The following is an 18,442-nucleotide window of genomic DNA, read 5'->3' on the forward strand; positions in this document are numbered from 1 at the left end:
GATATTTTGACCTATGGTTTTGTTCAAGGTGGGCTTATGAGTCGTGTGGTGGCCGACCTTGCTCCCTATGCAAGTAAATCTTGTTAGGTCAAATCTATTCTATATTGTCATAAGATATTTCTATATCTTATAAAATATATTAGATTTACTTTATTTACTTAATCAAAATATTTAGTAGATTAAATTAAGGAAAGATAAGATTTGTTTCTTATGGGACAATTTATCTTGCCCCACGATTCCTCTAGGGTTTCGATCAAAACCCTAGTGCTTCTTCTCTACTATATATACTTGTAATATTCATCAATTCAAACAAGCTTTTCGAAACTATAAACTTCTTTGCAAACAATTTGAGTTTAATTTTATTCAAGTATTTTTATTGTTTTGCATTTGAAAATCTTTACGAAAAGTCGTGCTCTTAATTTGCATATTATTCTTAAGATTACGTTATAAGATAATAGTACTTAATATTGTTTCTTACTCGTTCAATTGTGTGAACACTTAGAAGAACAATCAAGTGCTTTCTTAGTAACTTAAGATAGTCAAAAAAACGAATATCTAGTGATATTCAAATTGAGTTATAACTAGAGTTAGTTATACGAGTTAAGTTGATAATTTTGTAATCCGGAGAAAGGTACTAAAATTATTAATCGAGAATAGTGGACGTAGACATCGACGTGTGAAGCTGAACCACTTCAAATATCGTGTGTCTTTGCAGTTTTCCTTTTTTGTTCATTTCATTACGTTCATAATCACTTAGTTAGTTAATTAAAGTTTAATCAATAAATTTTAAGTAATTAATTACATTGATATAAAATAAAAAGAGGGCATAAGTTTTTAAATACTCAATTCACCCCCCCCCCCCCCTCCCCTCCCTCTCAAGTATTTCGACTGTGAGAGACTGTTCAATCGATATTTTTGTTGTTCCAAATAAATATTTGTCAAATAAATAATGATAGAAATAATGTCGTGACAAGTTTGTATCTAGTCTATGTTGGCTGCATCCTAGGACGATTCCCTATGGTGTTTATGGCCAGGCGTTTGGTTGAGGAGCAATTTGTGTATTGGTTAGTCCGCAGGCGCGGGTACTTGGGTTATTGGTCTTTGTTCTGTCTAGTTGGTTCTTCAAGATGTAGGAGATTTTTCTCCTTTAGAGGCAAGTCTGTTTGGCTTGCATTCGACAATTCATTTCTATGTCCTCGTGGCGTAAGTGCATCTTGTTCCCATCAATTATCAGAGCAAATCTCTCAATCGTCATTGGGAATTTCGTACCATGTAGATGTCGTGCATGATGATGCTCAAGATCAAGCTACCGCACTCCACCAACCTGTAACAGTTACCCGAAATCTCATCTACCGTACTAGTTTAATAGGAAATCGTACTTTTATTTAAATAATGTTGTATGTATCTACGACTTAGAGAGTCGTACTATTTGTATGAAAACATTAATCTTTACTGCTACCAAAAAAAATCTTGTAAACAGAAGGGGGTGGTATTTTGGAACGAAAATACTTGTATTTATTTATAACCGTGTCTCACACATTATTGTGTAAGATGAGTTGATAACAAGATGGAATAGTACAACTAAAGGCACGTTGAATATACATGAATGGGTAGTTGATTACACAGTGACAATAAGTTTTGTTTGAGACTCCTGCATAATCAAATCTATAAATAATATTAAAATGCTAACTATGAGCATCTCTTATTAATCCGCGTGTCATTACAATAAGCCTTATCTATCCTAAATTCACAAGCTCATTCAATTTACAAAGATTCCACTATTTTAGTTATTAGCCTAGAGACGTTCAAACTTCCATCTTTTCCTTTCAACAAAATTAAGTATCTAATTTATTTATTTTTCCAGCTAAATGACCTTTGATTGCTTTGATTCAATGCACCATTAAACCCAATAGAATAAATATCAAATTTATATCACTAAAATTGTATGCATAAACATCATATATATAAACTGGATGCGTTTTTGCTCATATTGAACCTAGAGAGTTATTTGAAGAAATTGAAGGTATGATCCCTACAAATATCCACTCTTATAGATTGTATTATTTTTCGTTCATACTATTTATTTGTGTTGGTTCATGCGATTTTTCTTTTCATAAGATTTAGTTTCATTTAAGTGAATTATTTTTTAATTGTTTATAACCGTAATTCACTTTTAGTTGCTTTTGGGAAATAAAAATGCATTGTTGTAATCTTCAATAATAAAAACTTTGTACCTCAAAAAACTAATGGAAACGTGGAGTTAAAATTCTGGTGGTGATATTAATATTAGCTTGAAGTGTATTTGATTTATTGTTTTTATACTATGTAAGTGGTATCTCATCTGAAGCTCCGTGAACTTACAGATAACATACACATCCAAGATAAAGTGAAAGGGTAGTGACAGGTGATCAGTGTGAGTTCTAGACAAGACGAGCAGGTTGCTGAAAACTAAATAAGGCAAAAATACAATCAAATTTCCAGACTCAAGATTCATAATGGTGAATAAATGCATCTGCAAACTTATATGTACATTGCAAGTTAGTAACCAACAAACAAAATCATATTAGCTTATTGTTATCCAATTATCATACTATCAACATTTGTAGTAACTTCGGTTATAATTACCAATTTGATGAACAACATATGTAAAACAAGGGAACCATCTTTCATGTTCTGATTACACTAACTGTTCACTATATATTGGGAGAAAAAGCGTGTAGCAAAGATCAATTATAACAATAATTAATGAATTGTTAAGTACCAACACAAAACTAAAACTTGGGAGTTGAAAGGACAAATAATCGATTAACATGGGCATATGGCTAAGAACTGAAAAAAAAATCCTCTTGCTCTCAAAGTAGTGGTTAAGGAAGAAAGTATGAAACAACCATCCTAACTTGAGATTAATTTTTGCACCAACATTTATCTTAATGACATAATGGTAAAACAAACAACCTTAACTATTATAAAGTTCAACAATTTTATTTTCAACAATTTAGTATTTAGTAATTATTACGTATTTTATGTGTATTAACTTTCGTAAGTATAAAAGAGAAATCATGTTAATTATTACGTAGTTATGTGTACAGAAATAAAAGTTCATAGTCATATCGATCCGTATCAGTTATTTGTGGCACATACCTCATTAATTAAACGTTATATTCACGAAATAATTGTACAAACCAAATGCATAAGAAGATCGAAACATATAGAATACCTAATATAATTCAAGAGAATAAACGTATAAAAGCAGTCTCATATAAGTATGTCAATATAATGATTCTGAGTCTCGAAAACTAAATAAGAAGCCAAAAATAATCCCGTTATTTTCACGGGTTTTAAAATTAGTTTGTTATTAAATGGGTAGTGCGCAATATAAGATAGGATGGCGATAGGGCGCCACCTGGTGGCACTGAATCTCGGCGCCACCATAATTAAAGAAAAAGAAAAATGAAAAAATAAAATGTTTGTTTTTGTTTTTGCGCCAAAATGTTAAGGGTAAGTATGTAATTATATTTATTTATTCAACATTTAATTAATTAAAATAAAATTCTAATTAAACTAGAATTTACCTATAACATTTTAAACCAAAATAATTTATTCAAATTTAAATTAATTTACACAAGATTATCTTTATTAATTATTATGTTTCTTCATCATTGTTATTGAGTTCTTCATCTATTGGGTTCTTCGTCTATAATTAAGCCAACAAATTGTATAATCGACTGAGTTTATTTGATGCCGTACTGGAATCGATTACAGTTCATCTATCATAATCCAATGATTTAAAAATCGTTTTCACATTGATTTGCTAAATGCATCCTTGTCAAATATTTATATCATCCCGCAACGTTTTTCTTCTAATACGTAATGGAGGCATTTCTTTGTTAAATAGATCATTGAACTGGGAATGACATACACAAATGACAACCCCGGTAGCTAGTAGGAACTTGTTTGTTGTGAAGATTTTATATTCCACCTCAAAAATAGGCAAAAAGCAAGGCAAATCCCACGTTATTTTTTATTTGTTATTCATTATATTTAATTATGTAATTATAAATTCCTAAACTACCCTTTTTTATTCATTGGTTTGAAATTCAAATTTTATGAGAAGTAATTGAAAATACCTATGTTATTTACTATAATAACCTCGATGGCGCCCAATTTGAGTACCATCCGGTGGCGCCATCTCATTTTCCTAATATTGTTGTCATAGTACCACCACGGCATCGCATCGTACCTGTATATATTATATTAACACTATGTAGTTTGTATTATACTCCATACTTTTTATTTGAAGAGCGTGATGGGGAGACTATGCAATACCATAGCGCTGTGATCTTACTATGTAGGACAAGGAATAAACTTGACAAGTTGAGTAGGGTTAGAGCGATTCCAAGACTGATCAAACACCTCCGCATCAAAGTTACGAGTAACGCCACCTTGCATGGCTTCAATCTTAAGGTAGTACATCCATCCAGCTACGGTTTGTTTTTGTGCTTTTACCACCGCGACAAACACTAGCGGAATACCTCCGCCACCCTCTTGTCTAGGTGGTCCTTGTCGTAGGCCGAGGTTATATGCCTCTACTGCAAACTTTCCCATGTCTTGGATCTCTTTGTTAGTTCTGACATTTGGTACATCTGTTCTTGGATCTTCCATTTGTTCTACCCCTTTTGTGGCGGTGATGAAGAGTGTGAGGAGTAATAGGAAGACGATTAGTTTTTGCATGGCTGATTAGTGAGGTTAAACTTTTAATTTGGGATTTGTTGGATTTTTCGATGGATGTGGTATTTATCTTAAGCCATGGTAAGTATGTTGAAAGAAAATTTATTAGGAAAGGTAAAGTGGAAGCAGGCATGAAGGACGTGCATGGAGGAAATTTTGGCAACAAGAAACGGAAAGCCGTGTGATCTATTTTTGTGTATGATGGGGCATATTCTGCACCCGCTGACCGAGTCAACATATTGAGCAAGGTCAAAGCTAAAAGACAGCAAGTCAACATATTAACAGCCTAACCGACATAGCCTGTCGGCCTGTCACTTGGGTCTCGGTCTCGGTCTCGGCAACTAGCCGACCGAGAGGCATATCCACGTACTCACATCCAGTCCCCTCGGCATGGAGTCAACCAGGCCTGCCGGCCCGGCATGGGTCCCTCGGCCGAGGGTAAGATAGTCTTTCCACCTGCTAGCCACTTGGCCACTTGGCCACTACGTGACAAAAGGTGAAAGTCTATAAATACTCCACTTCTCTCATTGAGAAAAGGATCCAAAAATATCATCTAAAATCTGGTATAAACTCCTTTATCTCTCTACAATATACTTTGCCAAGTTAACACACGACTTATCTCTTTAAGTTTACTGACTTGAGCGTCGGAGTGAGTACGCTCGGTACCAAGCCGGGCCCTCAGTTTGTTCATCTTTACAGGAGAGAGCGAAAGGAAGAGACAAGCAACGACGTCATTCTACAAGCTTAAGTGGTCATAATCCTGCTCCGGAATTACACCCGGAACAATTGGCGCCGTCTGTGGGAAATAGATACTAAAAGCTAGTCACCTCCCTTACAAAAAAAAAACAAAAAAAAAACCCACTCAGCAAGCTAAGAAGATGTCAAAGCAACAAGAAACTATGAGTGAAGGAACTGCATTCTTCCAGGATGACACGTTCCCCTAATTACGAAATCGAGCGGTCCCCCCCGGCGAGTCATCGAACCGGCGTATGGGATGCCAAAAGAGCAACGCCGCGCCTGCCGGCCAAGTCACCTTGTCATGGGACATGTGGTCGATGCGCCAAACTAAAGCTATTCCTGGACTTGATGGGTAAGACGCCGATCACCCCGTCACGACGACGGTGACGGCGGCGCTTCCACGGGTGACCGAGCCCATAAAGTGACTCGAACAACTTGACCGGAGCGATACAAGGAGTCGGGCATGCTAGGACGCGGCGAGAGCCCGTGGTGCCGGTGGCGGACCTAAGTCCTTCCCCACTCGCGGGAGGACAGCGTCGCCGCGGCAACAACGAGGCCACCCCCGAAGAAATGAAAGAAGTCCGACTCTCCAAAGTCGGACAACAAGAAGCCCTTCCCGCCAGAGGGAGAGAAGCCAGACTAAGGTTGCGAGGAGCCGATCGTCGCGTGTCATTCGACACGTGGTCGGACACCCCTCGGTGCCTATGTCCTCGAAGTCTCGTGCCGACTAAACCGAAGGTCGTCGCCCTATCATACAAAGGGGATAGCGACCCAACCGACCATGCCGAGGCTTTCGAGTCGTACATGTCGGTATGGGGAGCGACGATGAGGTATGGTGCCGAGTCTTCCCAACGACCCTGCATGGGATGGCCTAGAGTTGGTACAAGGGGCTACCTAATGGCTCGGTATACTGTTATGCCGACCTAAGAGACAATTTCATAGCCCAGTACGCTTGCAACAAGAGAAGGGCCGTGGAGACATGAGATCTCCTGACCATCCGATAGGGGGAGGACGAGTCCCTCCGAAGCTACGTGAAGAGGTTCGACGCTAAGGTTCAGCAGATCCGAGAGCTGAACACCGAACTGGTGGCCTTCGCACTGATGAAAGGCCTCCCGAAAGGCGAGTTCAAAACGAGGCGATCAAGTGTGAAGACCTCAACCTAGACTCACTTGAGGAAAGATGGCCGACCGAGCCATAAAGGTGGAGGATTATCACAAGACCTGGGTAGGCCACGGTGGTGGGCACCCGAAAGGAAGAGCGCCGGACAACACAGATGAAGGTCGCCGTGACGTGAATAGGTCACGGCTTTGAGAGACCTAATAGGAAATGGAGAACTCGGCGGGCGCGGGGAGTTCGGGACCATACTACCGAAGCGGTATAGTAGTCTCACCCCCTGGTCGCCTCTCCGGCCGAGGTCTTTACCCTAAGCAAGAGCGATGGACGAAGTGGGCAAGGCCCCCCAAGGCGAGGGGGACGGTGACGCAAGCCGATTTTGCGAATACCACGGCCACAACGGCCACAACCGACAACCGCGACATCGAGGAACGCCATCGAAGAGCGATCCGAAAGGGAGCCTCGGCAAGTATGTAGGCTGGAGGCCCGGGAGCAAGCGCCGACGGGCGAATAGAAAATCCGTTTTCCAACGGATGGGAGTGATCCAGGTTGTCATCGGGGGCAACGAGAACGGTGGGTCAGCTAATGGGCACAAACGGCATCTAAATGAGTTGTATCAAGCCATCAACTTTGTGCCCAAAACAGCGATCCCCGCTTCCACCATCCCCGATATAACCATTGGAAAGAAGGACTACGAGGGAGTCGTCGCCCCGCACAACGACCCGCTTGTAGTCCACCTAGATATAGCCAACCACTTGGTCAAAAGGTGCCTGATTGACACAGGCGCCTACACGAACATCATGTTCAGGGAGTGCTTTCTTAATCTCGGTCTGAAGATTGAAAACCGAGCCCCTGCGCTAACCCGCTATCTGACTTCTGGGGCCGGCACTGGTACCCCGGGGTCAATCAGACTGCCGGTGATGTTCGGCCAAGCGGACGCGGCTAAAAATGTTTTGTCTGAGTTCGTGGTTATTGATGGTTCGTCTGCCTACAATGTCCTCATAGGCCGAGTCACTTTGAGCGAGGCCGATGCTGTGATGTCCATCCGGGCCTTGACATTGATGTACGTCTCGGACCGGGGGGAAGCACAAAAGCTCGTCTCAAAGGACGAGAGAGATGAAGTAGTCAACATCCAAGTGTCTGCCAGAGGGTGCAACATGCAATCCCTCAAAGTGGCGAAGAAATCGGAGAAGGGGAAGAGCCCATCCTTGCGACAGGAGGGCGATCCGATGAACACTAACGTCGGCATGGTCAAAGGAGCCGAGACCGAAGAAGTGGAAATTGACCCAGGGCGCACCGTAACTGTCGGTGTCGGCCTGGAGCCAAAATTCAGAGCGGATCTCCTAGACCTGCTGAGGAAGAACAAAGATGCCTTCGCATACTCAGCCGCCGAGATGCCAAGTGTGAGCCGGGAGGTGATCGTTCACAAGCTGAACGTACTCTCCACCGCTCGCCCTGTCAAGCAGAAGATGAGGAACTCCTCGGCCGAGAAGGATGAGGCCATCAAAGCTGAAGTAGACAAACTATTAGCGGCGGGCTTTATCATGCCTTGTACTTACCCTGAGTGGCTAGCAAATGTTGTAATGGTGAGGAAGTCGTCAGGGGCGTGGAGGATGTGTGTTGATTTTACCAATCTTAATAAAGCGTGCCCTAAAGATTGTTATCCCTTGCCTCGAATAGATAGTTTAATTGACGCCACGGCAGGCTACACCATGCTAAGCCTGCTGGACGCCTTCTCGGGGTATCATCGGTGTTTATGGCGAAGAAGACATGCCTAAGTGCGCATTCATCACCGGTAACGGCACATACATGTATAAAATGATGCCGTTCGGTTTGAAGAACGCTGGCGCAACTTACACTAGGTTGGTGGACAAAGTGTTTCAAGATCAAATAGGGCGAAACATCGAGGCTTACGTCGACGATGCTATTGTAAAAAGCAAGTCTGACAGCGAGCACTTGGCCGATTTGAGCGAGACATTTTGTTCACTAAGGAAATATAAGATGAAGCTTAACCCAATGAAATGCAACTTCGGTGTCCGGGCCGGCAAGTTCCTCGGCGTGCTTGTCAGCGCCAGGAGAATTGATGCCAATCCAGAGAAAGTCCAAGCAATACTAGACCTACCGGAGCCCCGTAATCGAAAAGAGGTTATGATGCTGACCGGAAGGATGGCGGCCCTCGCCCGCTTCATCTCTCGGTCGGCCGACAAGAGCACTCCGTTCTTTAAAGTGCTAAAAGGGAATAAAAACTTTAGCTGGGGGGAGGAACAGAGCACGGCTTTCAAGCAGCTGAAAGCCCACCTTCTGACACTACCGACCCTGTCCAGGCCGACTGGGGAGACGCTATATCTATACTTAGCGATTACCTCGGCCACGGTCAGTGTCGTAATCGTCAGGGAAGAAAATAAGCAGCAACACCCAATTTACTTTATCAGCCATACACTGCTGGCCGCCGAAAGAAATTACCCACTAATCGAAAAGGCAGCCCTCGTCGTCGTCGTTGTCGCAAGGAAACTGAAACCCTACTTCGACGCGCATCCCGTGACGGTCTTAACCGACCAGCCATTGGAGAAAGCGTTAGAAAAATTCGAAAAATCCGGCGGACTTATCAAATGGGCAGTGGAGCTCTCCGGCTTTGGCATTCAGTACAAGCCGAGGCCTTCGATAAAGGGGCAAGCACTTGCAGACTTCCTAGCCGAGTGCACATATCAAGAAGAATCACATCCCGGCGTGTGGGAAGTGTATACCGACGGGTCCTCCACGGCGAAACGGCTCAGAGCGGCATCCTTATCATCGGCCCTAACGGAGACGAGTTTGAGTACGCCTTGAAGTTTACCTTCTCGGCCTCAAATAACGAATCCGAATATGAGGCGGTGATAACCTGGAGTCGTGTTATCTAGAGCTGCCGGGCGGAGCACATTGTGTTAAAAACAGACTCACTCTTGGTGACTAATCAAATCGAGAGAGAGAGTATGAGACTCGAGACGATGGGATGGTAAGGTACAGGAAAGGGTAAAAGCGACACCTCAAAATTGAAATCTTTCCAAATACGGTGCATCCCAGTCCGAGAACAACCGAGCCGACGCTCTCTCAAAACTTGACAGTTCAAGCATCAAGAATGTCGGTCGAACCGTTTGGTGGATATCGAAATGCTAAAAGCATCACTGAGACCGTCGGCATGGTAGGCGACATCGAAGCCGAGACGACGTGGATACTCCGATAATGAAATACAAGCTTACAAAAGAGTTACCGGAGGACCGCAGTCTCTCTCGAGAAGATAAGAAGGATCGCCATGCAAGGTACTTGGTGTTCGAAGGGGAATTATACAGAAGGTCCGTGATAAGACCACTCTTGAAATGTGTCGGCCCAGCCGACGCGGAGCTTATACTGACAGAGATTCACGAAGGCATCTGCGGACACCACATGGGGGCGAGAACGCTAGCCCACAAAGCTCTCCGAGCCGGCTACTTCTGGCCTACCATGTTGAAAGATTCCAGAGCAAAGACCAAGAAGTGCAAAAATTGTCAGATGCATGCTCCGGTAATACATGCACCTTCCCGAGACCTGCAACCAGTACTTAGTCCCCTACCATTTGCACAATGGGAGATGGATTTACTAGGACCATTCCCGACGGCCTCCGGAGGAAGGAAGTACCTGATCGTCGTCGTTGACTACTTCACCAAATGGGTCGAGGCTGTCGCGGTACCTGCCAAGACCACGGCGGCCGTAAGAAAGGTGATTTGGGAGAACATCATAACTCGTTTTGGGTTACCCCAAGTCATGGTATTTGACCACGGCCGAGAGTTTTGGAGCGACATGGTGATGAATTGGCTGGAAGAGCTCGGTATCAAATTCGCATACTCCTCCCGTCTGCCACCCTCAGAGCAACGGGCAGGCGGAGGCAGCTAATAAAACAATACTGAACGGGTTGAAAAGGAAGGTTGAAGATCTAAAAGGAAGATGGGCTGATGAACTACCCGGCGTCCTGTGGTCACTTCGAACCACGGAAAAAGAAGCAACAGGGTACAGTCCATTCCACCTAGTCTATGGGTCTGAAGCTGTCCTGCCAATTGAAGCAGCGGTGCCGACATTCAGAACGCAAACCTTTGACCCAGTCGAAAATGAGGAAGGCCTGAGAGCCTCCCTAGACCTGGTCGAAGAAAGTCGAGACACCGCACGGCTCAACTTGGCAGTATATCAAAACCGAATGAGAAGAGCATACAACCGTAGGGTCCACAAAAGGGACTTAAAAGTAGGAGATCTAGTCCTAAGAAAGTCGGCCGCAACAAACAAAGGAAACATCCATGGTAAAATGACGGCCAACTGGGAAGGACCCTACAGGGTAGTTGAAGAAATGAGGCCGGGGACATACCGGCTGACAGACATGGAGGGAGTGCCTCTAATGAGCCATTGGAACACAGACAACCTTAGAAAATATTTCATATAGCGGCGGAGGTGTCCGAGACCGTTGTGGGCACCCCAACGCGTGATTATATCTAATGAAGAGTGATCCAAGTTTTCCATCAGAATGAAGAGTCCCCTCCGTAGTCGTACCAAAGTAGACGCTACAGCCAAAGCCGGGAAGTCACTACAAATACAGTTGATACTCGCGAAAGCGACCAACATGCTTAGTAGACGCCATGGCAATCATCACTAAACGCAGCGATTGATACTCGAAAGCGACCAACATGCTTAAGAACGTATAAGTACAGTTGAGAACGCAAATCTAGTTGCCCCGGCCAATCCGGGAGTGGCAGAGGAAGCGATCAATATGTCTATAGATACGAATGCAGTCGAGCCGTGACCTCGATTGCCTCGGCCAAAGCTGGGAGTGACGGGGAAACGACCGATATGCTAACATGTTTACAACAGCAGTTGGGAAGCGCAAATCTGACCGCCTCGGCCAAAGCCGGGAGTGGAGGAGGAAGCGACCGACATGCCAACATGTTGCTGAGCAAGATTGGGGAACGTAAACCCTGCTGCCTCGGCCTGTTCAGGTGCCGCAGGGGGCACGACCAATATGCTAAAAACGTTTAAGTACAGTTGAGATACGCAATCAAACTGCCTCGGCCAAGCCGAAGGTAAAAACGAAAAAGCGCTCAATATGTTTAAAAACGTAAGAAGACAACTAAATGGAGGACGAGATGAAAGCCTCGGCCAAGCCGAAGGCAAATAAACAAACTTTATTAAAAATGTTTACAAGTGAGAGAAAACAAAGTCGACGGCCGTCCCCATAGGGATAGCCTAAGCACAACCTACCAATGTTTAACAAAAAACGAAGGAACAACAAAAGATTACAACATCGAGACATGAAGCGCCAAAAGGATGGCAGGGAGGAAAGGCTCAAAAGTTGGCCCCCGAACAGCTGAAGCTGTCCGAAGGGCCGGGTGAATCTGTAATACTCCGTATTTATGGTCTTGGGGGTACTCTATCGAGTAGCCCTTACTCTGTCGAGTAAGGGTATGTTGCAGAATAAAATAGTTTCTGACCTGTTGGGCACTCGATCGAGTAGTTTGGGGCACTCGATCGAGTAGGGTACTCGATCGAGTACCTAGGGTACTCGATCGAGTGTCCGGTTTCTGGGAGTTTTTCGCGGGTTTTGTTAATTATGCGATTAGGGTATTTAAACTTAATCGTCGTTGTTTTAATTCACTTTTACCAAAACCTAAAACCTGTTTAAGAGAGAAAGCAGTCAGTCATCTTCCTAATCGCATCCTTAACAATTCCCGGAGTTCAGACGGTCAGTTCGCATCGTAGTTCATGTCGTTGGATTCCTTGCGTCGAGGGTAAGCTTTTAATATAATTTATATAATGTTTTGCTAGGTTTGGTCAAACCCTAATTTGGGATTTGGGGTTTTATGAATAGTAAGTAATTGGTAGTCTTTATATGTTATATGTTAGGAGGAGAATTCATAGAAGAGGCGTTTTGAGACAGCTGTAGATACCGTCTGCGTGTTGTGCTTTCCAGGTAGGATTTCCTACTCAGTATTAGTCCCATAATGGGATATTGGTGATGTGCTGTAGTTAGTTGCTTGATATGATGATTGTGTTTGTAATTGTGCTTGTGGTTGTGTTGTTGATGGTTCTCGAGATGCGTTCTCGGCTGAGTGGGGTCACTTGCGGGAGTGATCTCACGCCCTAGTTTCGCCCTTCGTGGAACCCGCCACGAAAGGGGATGTGCACATTAATGGATAGGGTTATCGCTCGTACGATGAGCGGGGCTTAGGTGGGAACGGCTGCGGTCCCCCATCGCGTGGGTAGTCCGGTGGACGGTCGAAGATTGAGATGATGGGAGTTGGTGGTGTATGTGTGTGTGTGTGAGTTCAATTGTCTGTTTGTCTTATCGTTGTTATCTATATTGATTGTGTGATTAATCGACCCGGTGTTGTTTTGTAAAACTGCGGTGATCCATTCGGGGATGGTGAGCAGATATTGAGCAGTTATAGAGATGATACGGGGATATTTGGGATGGCCACGACATGACGATAGAGTCTTCGCTGTAGTTTAGTTTTATTTACATTTCGATTGAGAAAGACGAGTTTGGAATAATGTATTGTACTTTCAGTTTGGTTTCGAGGATTGTACTTATTCATTAAATTACTTATAATAAATGTTGTTTCTGTTTTGTCTATTTGATTATCATACCTCGGGCAACCGAGATGGTGATGTCTTCATACCTGAGTGGTCCTGGTAAGGCACTCGGAGTATGGGGGTGTTACAAATGGTATCGAGCGACGATCCCGAAACCCGTAACCAATGAACTTAATGAACATAGGAGTCAATTAAAATGAACCCGGGTAAAAGTTGTAGGAGCTAGTGCAAAGGCTTGGGAGACGTCCTAAAGTCGCGGGGTCGCCCTACAACTTTGAACCGGTCACATGGGGAAAGTGTTTGTCGAGTCATCTGTATGTTTGATTAACGTGTGCAACAAGGTGATGAAGTGTGTTGATTGTTTGGTGTTGAAATAGGAAGTTGAGCAAGTGAAAGGATATGATATGTTGAACATGTTAGTGAGATGATAGCATGTTGAATGATTTACAATGTGGCTTTAATAGCATGATGAATTGATCTTGTTGATAGTATAATAGATGCGTAGCATATGTATTCTGATAGCACGTGATTTTATAAAGTTAGCATGTTAGTATACGACGTAATATGCGGGTAACTCTTGCGTATTGGGGGTACTTGATCGAGTGAGGCTGACTCGATCGGGTAGGTTTTTGGCGATTTTGAGTCCAGAATCGAGTTTTGGGGCACTCGATCGAGTAACTAGGGGTACTCGATCGAGTAGGGGGTCACTCGATCGAGTAGCCTAGATACTCGATCGAGTGGGTTAGAGATCAGAAGGTCCGTTTGGTTCGGGTTTGGGTACTCGATCGAGTACATGGGGGTACTCGATCGAGTAGCCCGTTACTCGATCGAGTGGGTTTGGATACTCGATCGAGTAGGTCCTATGCAGCGCGTTTTCGTGTTTTGAGGTTTAGTACGCGTGTTTATGTTTATCCCTTTCTTATATAGCTTCAAGATGCCGCCCAAGAGAAATGCTTTGTGACGCGAGAGCCGAGCTTATGACTATGGATGACATCGTCAAGATGTTAGAGCACCGGGACGCTCTTCGAGACCCCGAAGAGGGTGAATGAGGACAAGGATAAGAGTAAGGAAAAGGAGGTTGACCATGCTAAAGTCAGCCTCTATATTGCGAGGTTTAACCCGAAGGAGTACAAGGGAGTTGAGGAGCCTAACCATCTTGATAGTTGTCGAGGGAGATGGAGAATATCTTTGGATTTAGTTCGTTGTCCCGATGAGATGAGAGTGGATCAGGCTGCATTCTATCTGAGGGAGGCAGCGGTGGCAAATGGTGGGATTCGGTAAAGTGAGTGCCAAGGAGATATATACCAACCGGGGTTACTGCTATACCTTGGGAGGAGTTTCGTAGGGCGTGAGGAAGGAGTTCGTACAGAGCATGTGAGGAGTAAGTTGAGGGAGGAGTTCGACAAGTTTAAGATGACTATTTGAGATGTCCGTGGTCGAGTACTACGGGCAGTTCAATGAGAAATCCAGGATATCTTTGAGGACATGGGTTTGAGTGAGGAGAATCGGCTTTGAGGTTTGAGAGAGAGGGCTAACCACGAAAATTATGGATAAGTTACCCGTGGGAGTCCTTGCGATGTGAAGGAAGCATATGAGAGAGGGCCGGGAGAGTGAGAGGCTAGTGGAGATGGCTCGGGAGAGGTCGGGTGGAGAGAAGAGGAAGTCCGAGAGCGAGGGTGGTGGCCAATCTAATTTCAAGAAAGGCAACCACAATCAATCTAAGGGATTTTCTTCTGGGTCTGGGTTTAGTGCTGGGACTTCCTTTGGGCGAGGTCGTGGGAGTGTGAGCAACAGCTGGGGAGTGACCTGCTTTGGTTGTGGTGGCGTAGGCCACAAGAGACATGAGTGCACGAGCGCACCGGGATCCTTTCAGAGACGCTTGAGCTTTGCAAGCAGACCCGGCTGGATCATGGCCAAACCGGGAGGTCGAGCTACCAGAGTGGAGGCAACCGCAACGGCGGTAATTCTTATCGGAAGACACCGATGAACAACAACAACAATCAAGGGTCGGGTGCTAAGCCGACCGCATCGGCCTAATCTTGTCCGGGGAGGTGGGCGGAAGACCGATGGCAAGTTGTTCATGATGGACAAGAAGGCGGTGAGGAGGATGCGCACGTTATCACCGGTACATTCCTTGTTAATGGTATTCCTACGTTTGTTTTGTTTGATCGGGGCTTCTCAATCGTTTGTGTCTTCGAGTCATGTAAAACAATTGGGTTTGAGAGTATATGAGTCTGTTAGGGAGCAAGTTTTCATACCTTCAGGTGAGTCGGTATCGTGTGGGAGGTTGTTTAGAGATGTATCTTTGATAGTTGGGCAAGTCGATTTCCCTGTAGACTTGCTAGAGTTTCCTTTTAATGGTTTTGAGGTGATAGTTGGGATGGATTGGTTAGGGAAGTATAAGGCTAAGATAGACTGTCATCAAAAGAGAGTGTCCCTAAGAGGTCCTAAGGGTGTAAGTGTGTCTTATCGTGGGTTTCTAGTCAAACCCAAAGTTAAGTTGATTGCAGCTGTCACTTTGAAGTCGTATCTGAGGAAGGGATGTCCCTGCGATTTTGTGCCATGTGAGAGATGACCGGATAGAGAGCCCTGATTGACGAGATACAGTGGTGGGAGAGTATGCGAGATGTCTTCCAGAGGAGATTCGGGGTTGCCACCGAAGAGGGAGATAGATTTCACCGTTGAGTTGAAGCCGGGGACGGGGCCAATCTCTAAGGCACCGCACCGTATGGGTCCTAAGGAGATGGAGGAGCTTAGGAAGCAGTTGGATGATTTGATAGAGAAGGGATACATTAGACCAAGTGTATCGCCTTGGGGAGCACCGGTTCTTTTCGTGAAGAAGAAGGATGGAACTTTGAGGTTATGCATAGACTACGGGAGGTGAACCGTGTGACGATAAAGAACAAGTATCCTTTGCCAAGGATAGATGACTTGTTTGATCAGTTGAGTGGTGCAACGGTCTTTTCTAAGATCGATTTGAGGTCGGGTACCATCGGTGAAGATTAGAGATGTGGACATACCGAAGACAGCTTTCACGTCGAGGTATGGCCATTATGAGTATGTGGTGATGCCATTTGGGTTGTCTAATGCGCCGGCAGTGTTTATGGATTTGATGAATAGGATCTTCAGACAGTTCTTGGACCAGTTTGTGGTAGTGTTTATCGATGACATCTTAGTCTACTCTAAGACTAAGGAGGAGCATGAGGAGCATCCGAGGATTGTCTGCAGACTTTGAGAGATCATGAGTTGTATGCTGTGTCTAAGTGTGAGTTAGTTAGAGAAGTTGCTTTTCTGGGGCATGTAATCTCTAAAGATGGGGTAGCTGTGGATCCGGCGAAGATTGAGGCAGTGACAAAGTGGGAAGCACCGAAGAATGTTGCTGAGGTTAGGAGTTTCTTGGGTTTAGCTGGATACTACAGACGGTTCGTGAAAGATTTCTCCAAGATAGCTAGACCGATGACAGCGTTGATGAGGAAAAGAGAACGGGTTTCGTTGGGATGAGAGTTGTGAGACAGCGTTCCAAACCTTAAAGGAGCGTTTGACCACAGCTCCTGTCTTGGCATTACCGAAGGAGCGAGAATTTCGAGGTCTATACAGATGCCTCGAAGAATGGGTTGGGATGTGTGTTGATGCAGAATGGTAAAGTAATTGCCTATGCTTCTAGGCAGTTGAAGCCTTATGAGGAGAACTACCCTACTCATGACCTGGAGTTGGGTGCAGTGGTGTTTGCTCTCAAGATTTGGAGGCACTACCTTTATGGAGCAATCTTTAAGGTATTTTCTGATCACAAGAGTCTCAAGTACATCTTCACGCAGAAGGAGTTGAACATGAGACAGAGGAGGTGGATGGAGCTGATTGGTGATTATGACATGGAAATCATCTACCATGAAGGAAAGGCCAATGTTGTTGCTGATGCTTTGAGTAGGAAGAGTGTACATTCCTTGTGTACGGCTCTATCTTTGATGAGGTGAGGATGAGGTAGCGAGCTTTGGGATTCATATGATGCGAAAGGGGATCTTGTGGGTGATATGACAAGACACATGGAGTTTTATGATGATATTCGAGGTAAACAGGCTTTGGATCCTAAGATAGTGGAGTGGAGAGCTGGAGTAGAGAAAGGGACAGTGTCCCGGTTTTCCATTCATACAGATGGTAGCTTGAGGTTTGATGGTAGGTGGTGTGTTCCTAATGACGAGGAGTTGAAAAAGACAATCATGACAGAAGCGCATTGCACACCATATTCAGTTCATCCGGGTGGAGACAAGCTTTACAAAGATTTGAAGAAAACGTTTTGGTGGCATGGGATGAAGAAAGAGACAGTTGAGTTTGTGTCCCATTGTTTGACATGCGAGGAGAGTTAAAGGGGAACAGAGAAGACCACAAGGTAAGGTTCAGTCTTTGGAGGTGCCGGAGTGGAAGTGGGAATCCATTTCCATGGATTTCATTGTGGGTTTTTGCACAAGAGTCAACAAGGTAACAACATGATTTGGGTGATAGTAGATCGTTTGACCAAGTCAGCTCACTTTGTTCCAATGAAAGATACATGGACTAAGGCACAATTGGCTATGGCCTATCGAAAGAACGTGCTTAAGTTACATGGAGTCCCTAAGGACATAGTGTCTGACAGAGATGCGAGGTTTATATCAAGGTTTTGGAAGGAGTTGCAGGAATCGTTGGGAACATCTTTGAAGATGAGTACTGACATTTCATCCCGCGAGAGATGGGTGACCGAGAGAACAATCAAAACTCTTGAGGATATGTTGCGAGCTTGTGTGATGGATTTTGGTGGTAGGCTGGGAGCGAGAGGTTGGACTTAATAGAGTTTTCTTACAACAACAAGCTATCACACCAGTATTGGTATGGCACCGTTTGAGGCTTTGTATGGGAGGAGATGTAGGAGTCCGATCTGTTGGGACGATAGTCTTTGAGGCGAGTGGTTTTAGGACCAGAGATGGTACATGAGATGGTGGAACAGATTAAGATGATCAGAGAACGTATGAGAGCGGCCCGGGATCGACGAGAGAAGAGTTATGCGAGATCTACATCGTCGGGACATAGAGTTTCAGGTTGGGGACAAGGTTCTTCCGAAAGTGTCTCCTATGCGTGGAGTTATGAGGTTTGGGAAGAAAGGCAAGCTAAGTCAGAAGTTTATAGGGCCTTATGAGATCTTAGAGCGAGTTGGGGAAGTGGCTTATCGTTTGGCCTTACCGGCTGCTTTGGAGAGGGTGCATAATGTGTTTCATGTATCGCAGCTGTGGAAGTATGTAAGTGACCC

The 18,442-nt window shown here is 44.5% G+C and overlaps 1 protein-coding gene across 1 annotated transcript; it reads right to left on the minus strand.

The window, feature by feature from the left end:
• Window positions 1-4,344: 4,344 nt before the first annotated feature.
• On the minus strand, window positions 4,345-4,662 carry LOC141655339 (cysteine proteinase inhibitor B-like). The gene has a single exon (XM_074462424.1). The coding sequence runs from the start codon at window positions 4,660-4,662 to the stop codon at window positions 4,345-4,347; it is 318 nt and encodes a 105-aa protein (XP_074318525.1).
• Between the last annotated feature and the right edge of the window lie 13,780 nt (window positions 4,663-18,442).

The sequence above is a fragment of the Silene latifolia genome, chromosome 5 (assembly GCF_048544455.1).
Source record: "Silene latifolia isolate original U9 population chromosome 5, ASM4854445v1, whole genome shotgun sequence".
Taxonomy (NCBI): Eukaryota; Viridiplantae; Streptophyta; class Magnoliopsida; order Caryophyllales; family Caryophyllaceae; genus Silene; species Silene latifolia.

Bases quoted from the DNA above. Each gene is read 5' to 3' on its own strand.
- LOC141655339 (XM_074462424.1), bottom strand. From the start codon at position 4,662: ATGGAAGATCCAAGAACAGATGTACCAAATGTCAGAACTAACAAAGAG.